At 44.0% G+C, this 21,073-nt stretch overlaps 1 protein-coding gene and 2 pseudogenes across 1 annotated transcript; 1 reads left to right on the forward strand and 2 right to left on the reverse strand.

Moving 5' to 3' along the window:
* LOC129527353 (putative HERC2-like protein 3) overlaps positions 1 to 8,174 on the reverse strand; it is a 36,788-nt pseudogene extending 28,614 nt beyond the window's left edge.
* LOC129527445 (E3 ubiquitin-protein ligase HERC2-like) lies at positions 6,936 to 18,958 on the reverse strand. Its single transcript, XM_055364683.1, has 7 exons — positions 17,864 to 18,958; positions 12,954 to 13,275; positions 12,675 to 12,804; positions 12,119 to 12,228; positions 11,433 to 11,604; positions 10,227 to 10,401; positions 6,936 to 7,045 (listed from the first exon to the last, which is right to left on the reverse strand). The coding sequence occupies exons 3-6, from the start codon at positions 12,690 to 12,692 to the stop codon at positions 10,285 to 10,287; spliced, it is 417 nt and encodes a 138-aa protein (XP_055220658.1). The 5' UTR covers positions 12,693 to 12,804; positions 12,954 to 13,275; positions 17,864 to 18,958; the 3' UTR covers positions 6,936 to 7,045; positions 10,227 to 10,284.
* A 1,007-nt stretch (positions 18,959 to 19,965) lies between these two features.
* Positions 19,966 to 20,684, forward strand: LOC134757437 (COX assembly mitochondrial protein 2 homolog; annotated as a pseudogene).
* The last annotated feature ends 389 nt before the right edge of the window (positions 20,685 to 21,073 follow it).

A 21,073-nucleotide genomic window follows, 5' to 3' on the forward strand; every position in this document is an offset into this window, starting at 1 on the left:
ATTAATCACTTAATCTTTTTAAGTTACTTAATTTCCAAAAAAAAAAGAAAACCAGCTTGAAACAACACACAATAAATCTATAAACCCACAAGAAACTCTAAAAGTGACAGTGTGGGCTCAGAACCCACGGATATGAAATGGCAAATGGTGGAGTCTCTCTCCCTCATGCTGAGGTAGGCCTGTCTCCTGGGCCCGGGCTGAGTTCCTGCATGCCTGGGTTAAAGGAATTGCAGCAGTGTGACTGCTGTGACTTCCTGATCCAGAGCACCCATCGGATTCCGACAGGCTGTTATGGTGTAGGGTTTGTTCAGGAACAATCAAATTAGGATGGCTTCTAAAACGCTCTAGTCTTTCATAAGCTTATTGTTCAAAATGCCCATCAGAAACTGAGTAATTAATACTGTTCAATAAGCAGGTTTGTGAGTAAATCAGTATAAGTCATAAGAACATGATCAGAGGCCAGGCGGGGTGGCTCATGCCTGTAATCCCAGCACTTTGGGAGGCCGAGGCAGGCAGATAACAAGGTCAGGAGATCAAGATCATCCTGGCCAACATGGTGAAACTCCGTCTCTACTAAAATACAAAAATTAGTCAGGCATGGTGGTGCATGCCTGTAATCCCAGCTACTTGGAAGGCTGAGGCAGGGGAATCGTTTGAACCTGGGAGGCGGAGGTTGCAGTGAGCTGAGATTGTACCACTGCACTCCAGCCTGGCGACAGAGCAAGACCCCGTCTCAAAGAAAAAAAAAAGGATATAATCAGAAATTTCTGTAGTTTATTTATAATCACAAGTGACTAAATTCTAAACTATTTTATAATTTCTAAGCATTTTTATTCAAATTTGGATTTAATGCAAAAAGACTTTTCTGTACTCTTACACAGCTACTTCCAGGAAAATGTCAGTAACTCTTTCAGCTTCCCTTTATAATTCTCCATGTATCAGAATACTCAGTATTTCCAAACAAAAAACATTTCTTTAGAAGTATGGCAATAAGTTTAAATGTTCCCATTATATCTCATTACCAGGATAACTAATAAAATAAAAATACATCCTTGTTCCCATCAATTTAGCAAAGATTATTTACGTTTTCAACATCAATTTACTAGTAATCAAATCATACCACACTCAATTCCTAAACTGCCTCATTGTCTGATCGGTTGAAAAAATAAGCGAGATTTCCGTATTTAATCATAACTATACATAAAAATGATGGCAGCAGGTAGAAATGTCACATGGAATCAACAGTAGAGAAACTTCACTCTGAAATCACAGGTCCAGCGAGGCAGGGTGAAGCACATGCTTTAATAGTATCTTCTGTCCTTTTACATTCTTATTTCTCTTTTTCCTCCGTTCCCGAATTATCTTCTGAGCTATCCTCCTCCAATGGGGCAAAGAACTTAACAATTTAAACTCAGAGATTATAGAGAGGTCATTACAAACAGCAGGTCTCAATTCATTAAAGAGGAATCTCAAACGTTCGATGACAGGAGTGCAGACCTCCTTGTAAGAACGGCCCTGTTCTTGATGAGTCTGCAAAGCTAACCAGGAAGAGACAACTTTAACAACAAATATTTCTGCAACTGTCTGCAAAGCACAGAATAAAAAGAATTAAAATATATCATCTTAATGAGCAAACATTTTGCTTGGTAGACAACTCTACAAACATCCACCACTGACTTAGGCAATGTTCTGTGCTTTATTTGCTCAATATCAAGTGCACCTGCATGAACTAAAGATAGTGCCACATGACCTGCAAAATGACATTTAAAAGAAGGACAGGGAAGGAATGAATATGTACCACATGTTAGTCGAGGAATCTGCAGTCTAGCTAAAGTACACAGATATTGAGCTCCTTACCTAAATCTTCATGTTTTAAGAAGCAACATAACAGCAAGCGACCGACCTCTTCCACGGGGTGCTCGGGGGGAGACATGATCGGTGTGGTCAAATGGCACTGCCTACAGTACCTTTCTATTTGACACAAAAAGTCCTGCAACAGAAACAGCTGGAGGTAACTTCAGGGCCGGCCAGTGAGTCTTCACAAATCTTAAACATGCCACAGCTTCTGATGCACTTGCAATCAGTAATGCTTCTGAAGCCTTGCTAGCATGTTAACACAATCAGGTTCTCACCTCAAAACCCTCCAAATAATACATGAAACAAAGTCTGTGCTATGTTAACCAAAGAGCACATAAGTATTCCTATGTCAAAGTCCTCAGATAAACAGAGCACTGAGGTGGCAGTGGGGGCAGGCCTAGCTCACCTTCACGTTGTGATCCTGAATGTTATTGTCTGCAATGGCTTGCAGAAATACCTGAGAATGGTCCCCCAGGGCCCGTCTGTGGGAGCAGTCGCGATTTGCTGGCAGGTGTGCCCACTGGGAGCCACAGTGGTCCTCATCTTTCTCCTCGTTGTAGCTGTAGTGGATCTGGCTGGTCTGCAGCCTCCAGAGAAGATGGATGACTGAAGCCATTCCAGAAAATGCACACGCAAACATGAAAGAGAAACACAAGTGCACAACTCAAAATAAATACTAAAAAAAAAAAAAAGATGCTCAACTGAACACTCAATTTAGAAGGTAAAATTCAGCATCATTCATATGAAAGAGCTCCACCTAACATGTTTACACAGGTTGACTTGTAATTCCTCTATCTACGTGAATACACTTTCTGGTGATTCCACACACCTCAGGCACGGCATCAGAACTCAGGTTTGTAGTTCCAGTCCAACATTCTCTGGATACCTGTGCTCTGCCTGCAGTTGCCTGGTTCCACAGATACTGTGTGAAGACTGAGTTGCACATTCTAACAAGGAAGGCAGCAAAGGGCACCGATGACACAACTAATCACAGGATTTCAAGTCCAAAACTGTGCAACGGATGACTATGGGGATACCAGGGAGACTGGAAGACAGACCACCGCTATTCTGAGGGTCAGTAAGGGACTTGTGGAAGCAACAACTGAGCTAAGATGAGGAATAAGACCCAGACGCTGAGTATCCAGGCAGGGAACAGCACATCTGAAGGGTTTCTACAAAGAATTACATCCTCAGGGTAGGCTATGTATTCCTAGAGCACTTATAAAGGAATGAAAAGGAGAAAATATTTAACAAACACACAATCTTTAATGAAGGATAGATCCTTGGAGACGGGAGGGCCGATGGACTGGAAAGGAGACCTGTGCATGGTGCAAGGCATGGGATCAGCCAGTGCAAATGTTAATTACAACTGCTTATGGTCACTTGAGGGAGCGGCACATACACACAAAATTAGGATGTGCACCACTACAGATCTCTATTAACTATCTGTGTTATCAAATACTGCTCCAAATCCAAGCAATCAAAGCGGGGATGCACTTAGTGTTCTTTTACTGGACATTTAGATTTTAGAGCACTCAGGAGCATTCCCCAACCCACCACATTCGTTCTTCTGAAACACTAATCCAATGCCAACTCTCTCTGGCCCCCTTTCTTTAAGCACAGGACAGCCCCTCCTTACTGCTCCAAGATAAGCCTCTGATCCTCCTGTGGCTCGGACCCACCTGCCAGGGCTCATGGCACCCTCTGCTCTGGAGCTCGCCAGCCCTGCCCTCCTTGTCAATTTAAACAAAGCCCATCTTCTGGCAAGCAATGAGCCTTGAGGAGGAGGGAGGGAAGCAGACACCTCAGAGGGCACCACAGGCAGTCCAGCACCCAGCACTGCACAAAGGTCCACCCAACGGGGGGCTGTGTGGACACCAAGATCCTCCTTTCCTGCAAGCCTCTCCCACACCCACTCTCACAAGCAGCAGGAAAGCCCTGCTCCTCTGAGCATTGCCCTTGACACTCCTGTGTTTTCTGCCCAGAGTGCTCCCTCACGCAATTTCAGGACTGCTGCCAGTGTGAATGAAGCCTTTCTTCTCCCAGAACCACGTATGAACGTCTCCATTTCACCATTCACCACCTTGTAACGTGACCTGCTTAGAATGCTGGCTCATCAACAAGCAGCAGCTGAAAGCAGAGGTGTGTCCTATCCATCACTGCATCCTGAACACCTCGCATGGTAACGGCACCAGAAAGCAGAGGCGTGTCCTATCCATCACTGCATCCTGAACACCTCGCATGGTAACGGCACCAGGCAACTGCTCAACAGAAGCTGCTCACACGGACGGACAGATAGATGGGAAATGCACGACTACATGAAGGAAAATGTAAACCCATCTTAGGAGACAGGAAGAAGCTTATTATTTTAGGTGGTTACAAAGGCTGCCATCCTGAAATATAACTGACTTGAGCCTGGTCTGGTAAAAACGCAGTCCTCAAATAGAACGCTGTTCCCTGAGAGAACAGCTGATCCACATTCTGTGCAATTTCTGGGCATGCAGGGAGACAAAAGCCATGCTGGGCCTTTCAGGCAGAGGCTGCAATACGTGAGACCACCACAGGGTAGACGGGTAGACACTCCTGCACACTTTTTAGCTTCCTCTGCAGCAACAGACCATGAGGGCAAATGACAGCCACTCACAGCTGTTTCTACCTGATTGAGTCTCACTATCCTTATTATTATCTTTTGTATCATCATCAACTGTGTTGAATCCTCCTCTTTTTTTTTGAGACGGAGTCTCGCTCTTGTCACCCAGACTGGAGCACAGTGGTGCGATCTTGGCTCACTGCAACCTCTGTCTCCTGGGTTCAAGCAATTCTCCTACCTCAGCCTCCCGAGTAACCGGGATTACAAGCACCCGTCACCACGCCCAGCTAATTTTTGCATTTTTAGTAGACATGGGGTTTCACCACATTGGCCAGGCTGGTCTCGAACTCCTGACCTCAGGTGATCCACCCGCCTCAGCCTCCCAAAGTGCTGGGATTACAGGCATGAGCCACCGCCTGGCCATCTCCTACTTTTTTAAAGAGAGAGTCTTGCTCTGTCACCCAGGCTGGAGTGCAGTGGTATGATCATGACTCACTGCAACCTCAACCTCCCAGGCTCAAGCGATCCTCCTACCTCAGGCTCCTGAGTATCTGGGACTACAAGTACATGCCACCATGCCTGGCTAATTTTTGTGTTTTCTGTAGAGACGGGGTTTTGCCATGTTGCCCAGGCTGGTCTCAAACTCTTGACCTCAAGCAATCCACATGCCTCAACCTCCCAAAGTGCTGGGATTACAGGCATGAACCACTGTGCCTGGCCCTCTCCCACTCTTAATGGCACTTACAGTTCAAAAAAAATAATCTGCTAATCAGCAAAAAGCAAAGATTTTCTTACTGGCACATTCAATCTCGACAGGAGACAGCGGTGTGCTCATTGCTAAATAGGAAGTGTGTAATCTGAGAAGCAGGCCCAGATTCCTCTCTGTGTCTATCAGAGGTGAAGAGAGACTTCCCAGATCTGGTATGGTGACAACTTCTTGGTCAGGCTGGAAAAATAAACTTCATCATCAATCTGAGGAAACAGAATTAATTAAAAACATAAAACCAAAAGGACAGCTCTGTCCTGCAGCTGTATCACCATGTGAGCCCAGGGGTGCCCTGGGTGTTCTGCCCCTCCATCCTGTAATGAGTTGATGCTGCTGTTCCCAAGTAACAGCAGATACCACATAAACCCACATGCCCTATAAAGCTGGCAGCAACCGTACACGTAGAAAAACTAAAGCACAGATACATGATTTGGCTAGAATATTCCTTAGGAATCAGTTTCCAAAGTGACTGTACACCATGCTTCAGAAAGTATAATGAATTGTTACATGCATAAAGAACCCACTGGGCAACAAAACTATGACAAGTATTCGATGACAAGTATTAGTGGACTGTGACCACACAGGTAGAGGAAATGAAATTTATTCTAACAAAAATCAAACTCTGAAAAAAGCAAGAGTTCAACTTTTCCAGTCACAGAAGATATTTACAGCAAAGTTAATTCTCCCCTTCATAAAATGCTTTAAGCCCTGCCCTAATGGCATTTAATACATTTTATTACTTGTGGATAGCTGGAAAGCTAATCCCAGTATATAAATTCTATGTGTTCGTGAATACATAGGAAGGACATATTTCTATTGCAAAGAATTACACTTCTACATAGTTCTTCCCAAAAAATACATACCTCAAGATAATAAGCCATTCCAAATTTCTACATAAGACCAAAGTTTAGCCTCTTTTCTTGTGGAACACTGTCTATATTTCTCACAAATTGATCATTTAAAAAACAATCTTTCAAGACCAGTACATCACAGATCCTAACACGAATAAATGTAAATTCATTTATGACAAAACTTCTAAAGGATCTTTATATTATCCCTAATGCCCCCCAAAAGACCCAGATATCAGTACTTCTAGATCCAAATATTCCTATCACAAACACACAGAGGGTGTCCCCTGCCATCCTCTGCATCACTCAAGGCATACAGCCTCACCTCCAAATATTGGCCAACACAAAATGCGTGCATGGATTCCCGGGTGACTTCAAACTCGAAAGCAGCTTCCAAAGCTACCACTGGGTTTTCCCCTGCAAACTGAGCTGAAAGAAAAAGGGAAAAAGCAACAGGAGTTCAATTCAGCTTGCCTGAAGAGCTGTAGGAGAAACAGTGAGTAGGAAATAAGTTAGGCGCTTAACTCAAAAGTGAGGGTTACCAGAGTATAATGACCTCCCACTGTCTCCCAGGGTTGCCTGGGCCGACTCAGAACTTGAAATGAGTTCCAAGTATTAAAACAAAAAATGCATAATGAAAGGAAATTCTTCAAATGTGCTGAATTTGTTGATAAGACAGACACCAAAGCCACAGATACATTAAAATATGCGGGGGCTGGCACAAAACTAAAGAAATCATTTATAAGCCAAATACTCTGCTTAAAATGATACAGGCTATAACTTTTAACCAGGAAATAAGAAGGGTAATCTTACTAAGAATACTATTTCCTGTTAACGACTGTGTCTGGAAGTCCTTTATATCATACACTTTCTCATCAATCACAGTCCAGAAGCCTCCATCTTTATTATGGTTCTCCAAATCAGCTTTGCGTATAAGTGTCACTTCCTCATTATTTCTACAGTTCTGACCTGTAAAAAATGACTCTGTGTATACAGAAACCAGAATCAGTCCATCGATCAATCAACAGGTAAAATGAAAAGAATAAACTCTGTGAAAGAACTACAAGCAGAAATAAACAAATCCACAATCACAATGGGAGAAATACATACCTAGCTCTGAAACTAATACCACACATACAAATTCTATTAAATATAGAATGCTTTAAAAAAAATCTAGGCAGCATGAATATCAAATCAGGCCATGCCAGGCCATAGAGCAAATCTCAACAGATTTCAAAGAAATAAAGTTACACAGCATGTGTGCTGACTACAATGCAGTTAAATTAGAAATAGGTTTTCAAAAGTTCATTCAAAATAAAATAAAAATGACTCTGTATATACAGAAAATGAAAATATTCATCCACATATTTGAAAATTACAAAATACACTTATAAGTAACCCAAAATTCTAAGAAAAAATGACTATGAAAATTAGAAAATGAGTTTAATTAATAATCAAAATACTGCAGATCAAAATTGGTGACATACAACTAAATGCATGCTTGAGGGCATTTACGCCTTTAAATGTGTATATTAGGGGGAAAAAGCTAAAAAAGAAAAGAAACACCAAATCAATAGAAGTCTATTAGTTCATAAAAATACTCAAAAAAAGAAAACCTGAGTGGTGGTCACCTATGCAAGTGCTAGGATACCAACTCAATATTATGAAAAATAGTTAAAGGGAGGTGGCAGTTCAAGAAGTCAAGCTTAGATTATGTCCTTCCTGTACAAATTGTACCTCCTGCTAACCAGACAACAGAGGGCAAGGTTGGTAGGGGATTTTATAGAGGACACGCAACACATGAATTCCCTGGTCTAGCTTCACAGAACTAAAGCGGGGAGCCACTGGGCATTACAGGCCTCCTGAGCCAACAGAAAGCATGCAGCATGACTCCAGACATAACACCACCCCAACGAGACTGAATTCAAATCCAACCAAACCTCTAGGTCTAACCAGCAGATTAATGTAACTAACAGAAGAACAAGTTGGTCTAGAATAAGAGAATGCAATCAACCAAGTTCAGAAAATGTGAAGTTCTCCAAAATAACCAACTTGCTTCTTTGAAAAAGAAAATGGTATGATCAGAGACAGGGAGAGGAGGGCCTGGAGTCATGTTGTTTGGGGAAAGAGACTAGAAGCATATGTCAACCAATGCCAATACACAGAACATATTCAGGTCCTAATTCAAAATTACCACCTAAAAAAGGCATTTTTGAGATAGTCCAGGAAAATGTAACATGGACTACATGTTAGATTAAGGAATCACTGTTAATCTTATAGACAGGATAATGATATTGTAGGGTTTTTCTTAAATCCTTATCATTAAGAGGTAAAATGCCTTAAAATGTTTTAAAGACAGAGTTATGCTTTAAAATAATCCAATTGGCCGGGCGCAGTGGCTCATGCCTGTAATCCCAGCACTTTTGGAGGCCGAGGCAGGCAGATCACAAAGTCAGGAGATCGAGACCATCCTGGCTAACATGGTGAAACCCCATCTCCTACCACGCCGTATTACCGCATTTAACAGGTATGATGAAGCAACTGAACAAGCTATTTTTCCATTTCCATTGCATTTCAACAGAGCCCATTAAAAAGTAGTATAAATGGCCCTTAAATACTAATATATTTTAAAATGCTCAAACTATATCAGGGTCACCATTTTGTGCTTTAGCAGGCAAAATCCCAAAAGCCCACACACAAGGCTGGGAGACCAGCATCCCTATTGGTGGTGAGAGAAATCAAGATGTACAGGAGCGATCTGGTGACAACCAGCCCACACTAGGTGCATCCCCACCTGTGCATGTGCACAGACACACACGCGTGCACACATGGAGGACACATGTTCCAGGTCAGGCCTTGCAGCACTATTTGCGTTTTTTGTTATGGTTGAGACAGTTTCACTCTTGTTGCCCAGGCTAAGGTGCAGCGGCGCAATCTCGGCTCACTGCAACCTCTGCCTCCCAGGTTCAAGCGATTCTCCTGCCTCAGCCTCCCGAGTAGCTGGGATTACAGGCATGTGCCACCATGCCCCACTAACTTTTGTATTTTTTAGTAGAGACGGGGTTTCTCCAAGTTGGCCAGGCTGATCTCAAACTCCAAACCTCAGGTGATCCACCTACCCTGGCCTCCCAAAGTGCTGGGATTACAGGCATGAGCCACCACAACCAACCCTCAGCACTATTTGTATAGCAACACTGTGGCAATAAGCCCAAGTGTCCACCAGTAAGAAACTCACTGAAGAAAGATACATAAAAGACATATCTACACACTGAAGACTAAGCTGCTTTATAAAAACAAAGAGCGACACTCTGATAAAGTACTCCAGTATATATGGTTAGTAAAAAAAAAAAACAAGCAACACAAGTAATGCAACATGCTACCAGTAGCATACTCATTCCAGAGAACAAGGAGGTTACAGAGGAGACTGAAAAGCCAGAGAGAGCAGGTAGGAAAATGGGTGGAAGGGGTGGGCAGGGGAAGCGACAGTGTGTCTCTGCCTAGGTTTGATTTTTGAACCATGTGACTGTATTCCTTTTTTTTTTTTAACAACTGTAAAACAAAATAAATACTCTTCATACTAGAAATAAAATGTTAGAAAAATCTGGATTCAAAACTAGGATTACTGTTATACACTGGCAAAGTTCACTAACATTCCCAAAGGCAGTTTTCTCATTGACATAATGAGATACAACAGCGTGCATGAGGTCCTCAGTGGGCCTGCACCCTACAGGTGCTCCACACATGCAAATCACTACTATTACCATTACTATTACATAACAGATATAATATATAATTATACTGTCACTACTATAACCAGCATTACATACTAAGACAGCCCACGTTCAGAGTATAAAGAAGGCTGTGGAACCCTCTGTAGAAGGTGGGAGGGCCTGGGGCTGTGGATAAAGGGGAGCTCTCTGGGGCTGTGCCACCTGAACCTGGAACCTGGGCCCCCAGGTTGGGTCCCCAGGCCTGTGCGCCTCAGCTTGCTCATCATTCACTCTCAACACGGATAACACCTTCAACTGCAAACACGTTTAAAAACCACAGGCCAGCTCCCCCTACCAATACCAGAAAAAGCAAGTCTCCACACGGGCCCAGGATGAGAACCTACAAGTGGTACTAGCTACAAAACCCATGGAGAACACGGTTCTTGCACACACACCTTATGAGACGTCGGACAGCTACACGGCGGAGGCATCTACAGGGTGTAGCCAGATGGTCTAAATGGGCCATGACAACAACCGCCGTTTGTTGCAGATCAATGGCAAGCTCGTTGTCTTGTGGAGGGTGAGGTACCTCAGGAAACTCTCATTGGGGCTCAGAGGGCCAGACAAAAGCTAGAAAGGAAAGGTAAACAAACATTCAGAAATGGTGGGAAAAATTAAAGTAATACAGTTAGCCTTTACATTTTGGTATTGACTTTATATTTTGGTATTGACTCATTTGACCCATCAAATGACAATGTCGATGATACAGTTATACTATACATCTATATATTTATGTAGCATACAAACTGTATAAATGTCTAAACGTGCTGTACACATGTACACAACATTGACTGTGCATGTATACATTTATGACACCACAGGTAAGTTGAATCCACACAGATTACTAACATGACCAAACCACCCTACAGGCCTAGGACCCCTGGAGAAAGGCAGAACCACCTCTGTGGGAACCCAGAACAGCATCTCAAGCTGGCCTTGAAATCTAAAACCAAAACCTTTATTTTAATCCAAACATTGCCCACTCTGGAGAACACCTACTTTCATTTGCAAATTAAATCATAGTTCTAATTCTTCTAAAGGCAGAAGAGCCCTATTATCATTAGTTTAAAGACTAACAAATAATAGAAAAATTAAACCAAAGCATGATATTGAAATGCCTAAGACTTTCCCAAAAAGATGCAAAATTCAACTTGTACTTGACCTGTAAAGACCAGCAGTCCTGCAGGTTTACGCCCAGGGCCCCACATGCCTGCTCCTCCCCCAGCTCCTGTCCACACCTGTTAAGGGGGGAGCTGGTACTAAACAGAGTGACAGCTCAGATGACATGCCCTGCACAGAGCCCAGTACACAGGAAGGGCCAACAAAGAAAGCCACTATTTTCATTGTTCTTTTCTAGTATTGATTTAAAAGTGCGTGTTTCAAGCTTGGTTCTGTGCTGACAAGGAAGTCGGTGCTCACTGATCCAAGTCTTCTCCACAAACAAGTGGCCTCCCACACCTGTCTCATCTGACTCGCTGCTGTTACCACCAAACACACACACGCCAGACAAAAACACTGCCGTGGACACACACACTGGTCTTGCGTAAAAAATAACTAGACTTGAGTACCACCTAAACACAACGTTCCATCATGACACTCACGTGCATGTCGCCCTCGGAGGGGGGCGTATCCTTACTGCAAATGATGCTCTGGAACCTTCGCAGCAAGGGCAAAGGCAAGGTGCTGGTGCCCTGGGCAGAACGCTCATCGTCAGTTTCCTGTGCCCTGCTGTCCCACAGCTGAAGCAACAACAGGATGGCAGACAACATTTGGCTAAAGGAGAAAACACATTTATTCCTAGTAAAAACAGATTAATTTTTTTTTTCATGGTTGATCAAAAATAAAAGCAAACAGCTAGATAGAGGTGAAGCAATACTTGGGATATGAAAGGAAATGAAAGTAAAGCCGTGGTAATTAAATCACTGAATTGACACTAAGATTTTAGCACAAGTCATCGCCTTCTGCTGATAGGAAAGACCAGTTAAGAAGCTCAAAGAGCACATTCACATGGAAGTTCTAGGATCTTAAATTCATGGAATAAAAGTAATTAAATGAGGAAAACTGAAAGAAAAAAAAAAAAAGAACAGTTCCCAGGCTAGAAAACTGAGCATAAAAAAGGAAGTGAAGAAAAGGTAAAGAGAGAGCGAGCTCTGGGACATGGTGCTCTGGTTACAGAGCACCACATCTGCTGCAGTCAAACACGATTCAGTGAAATGCACACAATGCAACAGGTATTTGGATACAGAGGCGCTTCCCCAAAGCTTTCCCAGTCTGCACAAGCCCTCACCTCAGCGTGCCTCTCTGCACAACCAGCTCCAGCAGGATGGCCAGGGCCAAGTGCTGGTCCTGCAGGGGCATGCTTCTGGCCTTTTGGTGCCTGGCGTTCCGTGAACATCCCTGAAATGAAAACAGTGGATGCAGGAACACAGCGACCTCCAGAAAGACAGTATGCTTACAATCACACTAACATGTTTACTACATGCTCCCTCCCAAGGAAGGATATATTCTTAATATTTAGAACCAAGTTTCTGAGACTTGCTACTCAAATTTTTCAGAGATTTTTAAAGTATACAATTAACTTACAGAAATGTATTTTATTTAAAGTATTCATTCAGATACTGTATTACAGTAGATGACATACTCCAAGTGTGTGAAGCATAAAATATCTCATTATCCAAAACATGAGTAGAAGAATATCTAGCTACCTTTTCCAGTTTCAATGACGTGTAAGCCTATACCAGTATCAACCTTCTCCTACAGAATTAGAGAACCAATTTCTAAAACCACCTGAGGATCTGGAGGCAAAATGTCTACACTAATTTCTATCTCTGATCAAAGATTACCTGGTTGCTTACTCCCATACCCAGCTCTCCAGAATTGACTTGGCCCTATATACAGGTGCAGGAGTTTCATCTTTTTTCTCTTTGTCATCCAGATCTTCTTTCTTTGTTCCACTTGGTTTGACACTATCATCTGCAGAATTAAAAGTTTTTTAATCTGTAACCGCTTTTCAGAATGCCATACCATTAGTCAGTCTCTGCAAATGTCCCTCCCCGAAAAGTTACAACACACATCATTAACTGAATGTTTGACAACTCAAAAATAAAATATATCAATCATACCTGTAACAGATCCAGTATAATTTTCATAAACAAACCAATATATCGGCCGGGAGTGGTGGCTTATGCCTGTAATCCCAGCACTCTAAGAGGCCAAGGCCGATGGATCACGAGGTCAGAAGATGGAGACCATCTTGGCTGACACAGTGAAACCCCGTCTCTACTGAAAATACAAAAAATTGGCCAGGTATGATGGTGGACACCTATAGTTCCAGGTACTCAGGACGCTGAGGCAGGACAATGGTGTGAACCCGGGAGGCAGAGCTTGCAGTAAGCCGAGATGGCACCACTGCACTCTAGCCTGGGCAACAGAGCAAGACTCCATCTGAAAAAAAAGAAAAGAAAAGAAAAGAAAAGAAACCAATATATCAAATTATTTAAAGCGTATCTTCCAAAATGATATTTCATTAACTTCCTAGTAGATTTCACAACTGAGAAACTTAGTATTTGATATTTACCTACTTCAATTTCACATGAATTGCTTCCATCCATTGAGTCCCAATGCTTGCGTACCCATGGGAAAAGGGAGGGTGTAGAAAAGGAGTATGATTCAAAAATCTTTTAACTCTTTCCAAGGCCCTACTCCACTGCCAACTGGCAAGCACTGCTATGCAGGGACGCTGTCACTGATAGCATAATTCAAGAGCACTGGGACACAAAGGAAAAGCTGGGAAAAATGACTTTAGGCCACTGACAATGTAACGTTTCAGTCAAAAACAACTGTCATAAAACTCCTGACATATTAAGCGAACAGAAGAGAGAACTAACCTTAACCTTGAAGTGTAAACACGTTCCATCACAGAAGGCTATGACTAAACGTCTAAACAACATAATTAGAAAAATGTATCTCAATCGGTGAAAGACATGGTATCCCATCCAGATTATAAATAATGAGTATCTAAAAATCCCTAAGGAAACAGTTCCTCTGTTTACAACACTTCTGACGCCAAATGTATGGACTTTTGCACCAAGCAATTCTCCAGTTCTTTGCGACACCCAGCTATGTGTCCCACAATGCAATTCAATTCTGAAACTAACTACCTAGAATTAGCACAGACCCCACAGGTTAATAACAGGAGAGAAAAGGTACAATGCTGAAAAAAAAATCTAAAGAACTAATAGCTGAAAACTTCCTAGGTTCAGCAAACGACATAAACCTAGGCAGATTGAAGAATCTGTGCAAAGCCCAAACAAGATAAATCCAAAGGAAGCCATGATGAGGCACATCATAATCAACTGCTAAACACTAAGGACAAAACCTTTTGAAAAGTGCCACAGAAAGTAGCTACAGAAGAATGTCTTGTGTGGCATGAAATTAAGACTAAATATTACGTGCTGCCTTGACGTCAGTAAAATCAAGAAGGCCTCAAATAGCCTAACCACAAGGTCTCCTCCAAGCTCTGCTCCCACGGATAAGATCCCAGAGCCAAACAACCCTCCTTATCGCGGAGACCCGACCCCAGCCTGCTCATCCCTGCCGGTCCAGAGTTATTCCAACAAGCCAATCACATCTTCCCACGGAAGCAAGGTCATTTCACCCTCTTCTTACTGCAAAATGTGCCTCCCACAGCCCCTCGTGGTTCACTCTGTTCCCAAGTGCAGCCCCCGTGTGACATGCGGTGTCCCCCACCCCCAGGGCTGTGAGCATGCATGGCTAATAAACTGCTATTTCATCTGTCCAGTGTTGGTGTCTTATGTTCAGCCATCCCATATCCCTAAGGCAGGAATCTTCTAGGATTATAAACAGAACTTTAATCAACCTCTCCTTGGTTATTTTACTGGTTCCATGATACAGCTTTTTCTGTGCAAAACATCTGAACAGAAACTTCACAAAGGATACAAGAGTGGCAAAGAACATGATATTCAGCATTGTTAGCCATTATGGAAATGCAAATTTAAACCACAATGAGATCCCACTAGACGTGTTAGAATGGCTCAACTAAAAAACACTGATAACACCAAGTGCTAACAAAGACACAGAGCAACAGAAACGTGACAGATTGCCAGCAGGAATGCAAACTAGAACAGCCACTTCGGAAAACAGTTCAGCACATGACCCAATTTTCACACTACTAGGTCTTTATCCTAGGGAAATGGAAACTATATTCACACAAAATCTGTACAGAAATGCTCACAGCAGGATTACAATTGTGAAAGAAAAACGGAAACAACCACAAGGTCCTACAATAGCAGAATGGATAAACACAATGTGGTACATCCAAATGATGAAACACCATTCATCAATAAAAAGAACTATTAATACACAGAACAACAATAAATCTCAAACATATAACTAGGAGTAAATGAAGATGGTTTCAAAATGTTACTTAAAATATGGTTCCACTTACATGACATTCTCAAAAAGAATACCCTATACTGATGGAGAACAGATCAGTGGTTGCCAGGGTATGAGGCCAGGGGATATGTGATAAAAAGCAGCACCTTAAGGGAGCTTTTGGGGTGATGAAACTTCTCCATCCTGATGATGGCAGGGGTTAAATGAATCTATAGGGTCAAAATTTACTGAACTAGATACCACAATAAAATAAATTTCATATAAGTTTTTTAATAAAAAAAAAAGTTGGCTGGGTGCAGTGGCTCACACCTATAATCCCAGCACTTTGGGAGGCCGAGGCGAGCAGATCACAAGGTCAGGATTTCGAGACCAGCCTGGCCAACATGGTGAAACCCCGTCTCTACTAAAAATGCAAAAATTAGCCAGGTGTGGTGGCATGCACCTGTAATCCCAGCTACTTGGGAGCCTGAGGCAGGAGAATTGTTTAAACCTGGAAGGCGGAGGTTGCAGTGAGCCAAGATCGCCACTGCACTCCAGCCTGGACCGCCAAGTAAAACGTCATCTCAAAAACAAAAAACAAACAAACAAACAAAAAAAACAAAGAAAATATCTAGGTCCAGGTAGGACAGCTGGAATACAGTCTGGTGGAATCATGTCAGAGCAGGGAGCTGGGTCTGGAAGGCTGGAGCAGGGCGTGGCCCCACTCTAGGAAGGAACTAGGAAACGCATCCTGGGTGAAGCAAGAGCAGAGTCCCGTTCTGCAACAGATGAGCCTTTATCCTGATCTGAGAAACTATATGCAAATTTAATACATCTCACTTAGCCTCTTATTTTCCTTAACAACATGGAAAATGAGAGAACAAACAATTCAGAAGGTTAAGACATGAAATACATTTAATTCAGAAATCATACACAGAAAGGTAGGAAATAAATGGGGGGAAATAGCAGCTAATGAAAAGTGAAAATGGGCCAGTGCAGTGGCTCTCACCTACAATCCCAGCACGCTGGGAGGCTGAGGTAGGCGGATCACTTGAGGTCAGAAGTTTCAGACAAGCTTGGCCAACATGGTGAAACTCCAACTCTACTAAAAATACAAAAATTGGCCCAGCATGATGGCAGCCACCTGTAATCCCAGCAGCTTGAGAGGCTGAGGCAGGAGAATTGCTTGAACCCAGGAGGCAAAGGTTGCAGTGAGCCAAGATAATGCCACAGTACTCCAGCCTGGGCAACAGAGCAAGACCCTGTCTCAGAAAATAAAATAAAATATTCATAGTCTTAATAATGGAAAATAAAAACATTTACTGAATGCCAAAAAATCTCCCTAAAAACCCCAATCAGTTGGGATCTACATAAAGAACAATTATGCTCTGCTTTCTAACCACAATTTTTAAAAGAACAAAGGACAAAAATATTCATCAAATGTGGGCTGGGTGCGGAGGCTCACGCCTATAATCCTAACACTTTGGGAGGCCGTGGCAGGTGGATCATGAGGTCATGAGTTCAAGACCAGCCTGGCCAATATGGCGAAACTCCGTCTCTACTAAAAATACAAAAATTAGCTGGGCGTGGTGGAGGGTGCATGTAATTCTAGCTACTCAGGAGGCTAAGGCAGAGAACTGCTTGAACCCGGGAGGCGGAGGTTGCAGTGAGCCAAGATCATGCCACTGCACTCCAGCCTGAGCAACAGAGCAAGGCTCCCTCTCGAGAGGAAAAAGAAGCAAACAACAAATTCATCAAATGTAATAAATAAAACATATACTTTGGATTTTTCCATGTTCTTAGCTTTTCTTAGAGCATCTTTTAGAATTATTGTTTCACAAAAAAACACTTTGGGAAATGTTTTAATTTATTAACAAATACTAGGGCTAGGAAGAGAGCTTAAAACTTTTTACAATATACAGAATGAATTACAGATACGTGAAAGAAAAAAAAAAAAAAGACGTTGCTGACTCCTGTCATGGAAGGCCCTATCATATGGACATTCTTAGCCTCAGCATCCGGAGGTCCAGAAAGGGACAATTTCGAGTCAGAGAGAATTCTATATATACCATTTATTTGGAACCTTCAGCCCTTAAGATTCCAACATCATGACTTCAGTTTCAACACAATTGTCCTTAGACCTTGTATTGCATACAAATACAAAACAAACACCTCGACTGAACTAACTCTTGTCTCTCCAAAAACACAAACACAAAACCTCATAAAATGAGTGAGTTTCTATTGGCCATAATTACTGCAACTTACTTCTCCAATTTTCCCCTGCACAGTTAAGTAAACAGCTCAAAAACTATCAGTAACAAATAACAGTCACCATCATATGGTTGGGAGTGTGGCAGATTTCTTAACCAGTAATAAAAAATAGGAAAAAAATTTTGCCTATTCATAGATCTCAAGTTTCGTGCACTTGCAAGAAACTAATTAAAAGGCAGCCGTGCACGATCTACAAAAACAGCCATAAAGACTGTTACATTTTAAGTTACAGGAAACAAACCTGCTCCTCTACTATAGCAAGAAACAACTGACTTCCCCTTACATACCCTAAAAAAAAAAAGACTTACACGAGAAATTTAAACATGGAAGCAGAAATACACCAAGAAAGAGACATGTCAAACCCCACCTGTATATCTGTTTTCAACCATTTGGAGTCAAGGCGAGCCTGGGCAGCCAAACACAAATATTCAGAGGGCATCTTTTCTCCAGCTTCCTCCCAGTTCTCAGGCCTGCAACTAAACATACATGTTGAAGACCTAACGCTTTTTAATATTTTACAAAGACACTCCCGAAAAGTTTAATGCAGAAAAAAAGAACAGAAAGATGGGAGAGAAGAGCTCGGGGAGGGGAGTGAAGAGGAAAGAGAGATAGAGGGAAGAGACGGAGGGAGAGGGAGGTGGGGAAGGGAAAGCCTCCTTCCTAGATAGGCAGGGTATGCCGGGTTTCTGCACCACGCTGGCGAGACCTTGAGAATGGACTGTCACAGGAGGCCAAATCACAATGTCATGCCCCTGCCCTCAAATCCAAAAGGTACACACACACGACAGGGAGCCCATTTTTTGTTTTGTTTTGTTTGAGATGGAGTCTCCCTCTGTCGCCCAGGCTGGAGTGCAGTGGCGGGATCTCAGTTCACTGCAAGCTCCGCCTCCCGGGTTCATGCCATTCTCCTGCCTCAGCCTCCCGAGTAGCCTGGAGTACCGACGCCCGCCACCAGCCCGACTAATTTTTTTTTTTTTTTTTTTTGTATTTTCAGTAGAGACGGGGTTTCACCATGTTAGCCAGGATGATCTCGATCTCCTGACTTCGTGATCCGCCCGCCTCGGCCTCCCAAAGTGCTGGGATTACAGGCTTGAGCCACCGCGCCCTGCCAGGAAGCCCATCGTTTGAACCACAAATGACAGCAGCGTGAATCTGCCGCTTTACCCAACAGCAGGGCGCCTGCGTGAAACAAATTACTCAAAAGGCTCACCTGCAGAAAAACCCACAGCCACCACCACTTAGAGATAGAGAGAGGAAGGAGGCTGCGCCGCGGGCGGTCCGGGCAGCAACCCCCCACGCCCCCGCGCCCCCACCCCTTGTGGCCCGCCAACCCCGCACCGCCTCCGACGCCGGGCGCCCCGGTGCCCCGGTGCCCCAGGCCAGGACCTGAGGTGCAGGGCACGGCCTCCTCGCCCCGCAGGCGTGCGGACACACCCTCCCAGCAGCCGCTGGCTTAGGCGGCGCCCGCGATCCCGACACCTCTCGCTACCCGAGGGGCGTACCCGCGCGGGACTGCCGCCCCCTCCACCGACCCGCGCTTACCGCCAATCGCAAGGCGGCTCCGCGGGCACAGCCAATGGGAAAGAGGAGCCCTTCCCTGCTCCTCCCGACTCTCCCGCTTCCTGCAATCCCGTTTATCTTCCTACTTGGAGCTCACCGACTGCAGCCAGGGCCAACCGCCGGCGCCGGAAGGCGGGATTTCCGCGGCACGCACGCACGCCCGCACTCCCACGGGAGTCAGTTTCTCACCAGCTGAATTATTTGAACTTAGCACCACTAAAAGTGGAGCAATCAGGTACGGAGTGCTTCCAGAGCTGATGTAGTAGAAATCACTGACACCATCTTTTTTTTTTTTTTTTTTTTTTGAGACAGTCTCATTGCGTCGCGGAGGTTGGACTGCAGTGGCATGATATCGGCTCACTGCAACCTTCACCTCCCGGGTTTAGGTGCCTCAGCTTTCCGAGTAGCTGGGATTACAGGCATCTGCCACCCACCCGGCTAATTTTTGTATTTTCAGTAGGAACGGAGTTTCATCACAAACTGCTGACCTCTGGTGATCCGCCCGCCTCAGCCTACCAAAGTTCTGGGATTACAGGTGTGAGCCGCCGTGCCCGGCCTATTTCAAATATTTTAAATATTAAAAAGTAGAACCTGGCCAGGTATGGCTCACACCTGTAGTCCCAGCACTTTGGGAGGCTGAAGTGGGAGGATCGTTTGAGCCCAGGAGTTCAAGACCAGCCTGGACAACATAACAATACCCTGTCTGTTCAAAAAATAAAATTAGCCAGGTGAGGTGGCACGTGCCTGTGGTCCCAGCTACTCGGGAGGCTGAGGCAGGAGAATTGCTTGAACCCAGGAGGTGGAGGTTGCAGTGAACCAAGATCATGCTACTGCACTCCAGCCTGGGAGACAGAGCCAGACTCCGTCTCAAAATAATAATAATAATAATAATAATAATAAGCTTGGGCAATGGAGGGCTCCCCCAGGCATTGGCCACCTGTGGAGTGACCTGGCTTTTGGCTCCCTGGCAGCCAACTTCTGGGTCAGGCATCTTCGTTGGTGACTGCCCCTTCAGCTCTCCTGGTGTGGCTGTGAGTGGTATGGCACTGCTGTGAGCCATCATCTTGTCTTAAAGAGGCATCCTGACATCTCCACACTTGCACACTGAAGAATGCAACATCATGATTAACTTTTTAAAGGAATATTACAAAAATCACAGCATCTGAAAATTTTTTGGTCATTGCAATGATCTTGATCAGGCAATGAGAAAATAAATCCTTGAAGAATGAGTACATGGAAAAGAGGACCAAGAGCAGAGACCATGGCAATTTGATGCAAGAGACTTTTTTTTTTTTTTTTTTGAGACGGAGTCTTGCTCTGTGACCAGAGCAAGTGCAGTGGCTCGATCTTGGCTCATTGCAACCTCCGCCTCCTGGGTTCAAGCAATTCTTCTGCCTCAGCCTCCCACATAGCTGGGACTACAGGTGTGTGCCACCACACCCAGCTAATTTTTGTATTTTTAGTAGAGACAGGATTTCACCATGTTGGCTATGGCCAGGATGGTCTCGATCTCCTGACCTTGTGATCTGCCCACCTCAGCCTCCCAAAGTGCTGAGATTACAGGTGTGAGCCGCCGTGTCCAGCCGCAAAAGAGACTTTTCAATTCTCCAGAGGAATCTGAAAAATAAATTGTATTTTCACTGGATGCCTTGGCTGAGAGAAGACCGAAAGACTATGGGTTGGCCCGGGCACAGTAGCTCACGCCTGTAATCCCAGCACTCTGGGAGGCCGAGGCGGGTGGATCACCTGAGGTCAGGAGTTCGAGACCAGCCTGACCAATATGGTGAAGCGCTGTCTTTACCAAAAATACAAAAATTAGCCAGGCATGGTGGCGTGGGCCTGTAATCCCAGCTACTCGGGAGGCTGAAGCAGGACAATCTCTTGAACCCGGGAGGCAGAGGTTGCAGTAAGCCAAGATGGCGCCACTGCACTCCAGCCTGGGCCAGAGAGCGAGACTCTGTCTCAAAAAAAAAAAAAAAAAAGACTGGGTTGATACCTGAGAGAATCCTGTCTTATT

The sequence above is a fragment of the Gorilla gorilla genome, chromosome 18, assembly GCF_029281585.2.
Source record: "Gorilla gorilla gorilla isolate KB3781 chromosome 18, NHGRI_mGorGor1-v2.1_pri, whole genome shotgun sequence".
NCBI lineage: Eukaryota > Metazoa > Chordata > Mammalia > Primates > Hominidae > Gorilla > Gorilla gorilla.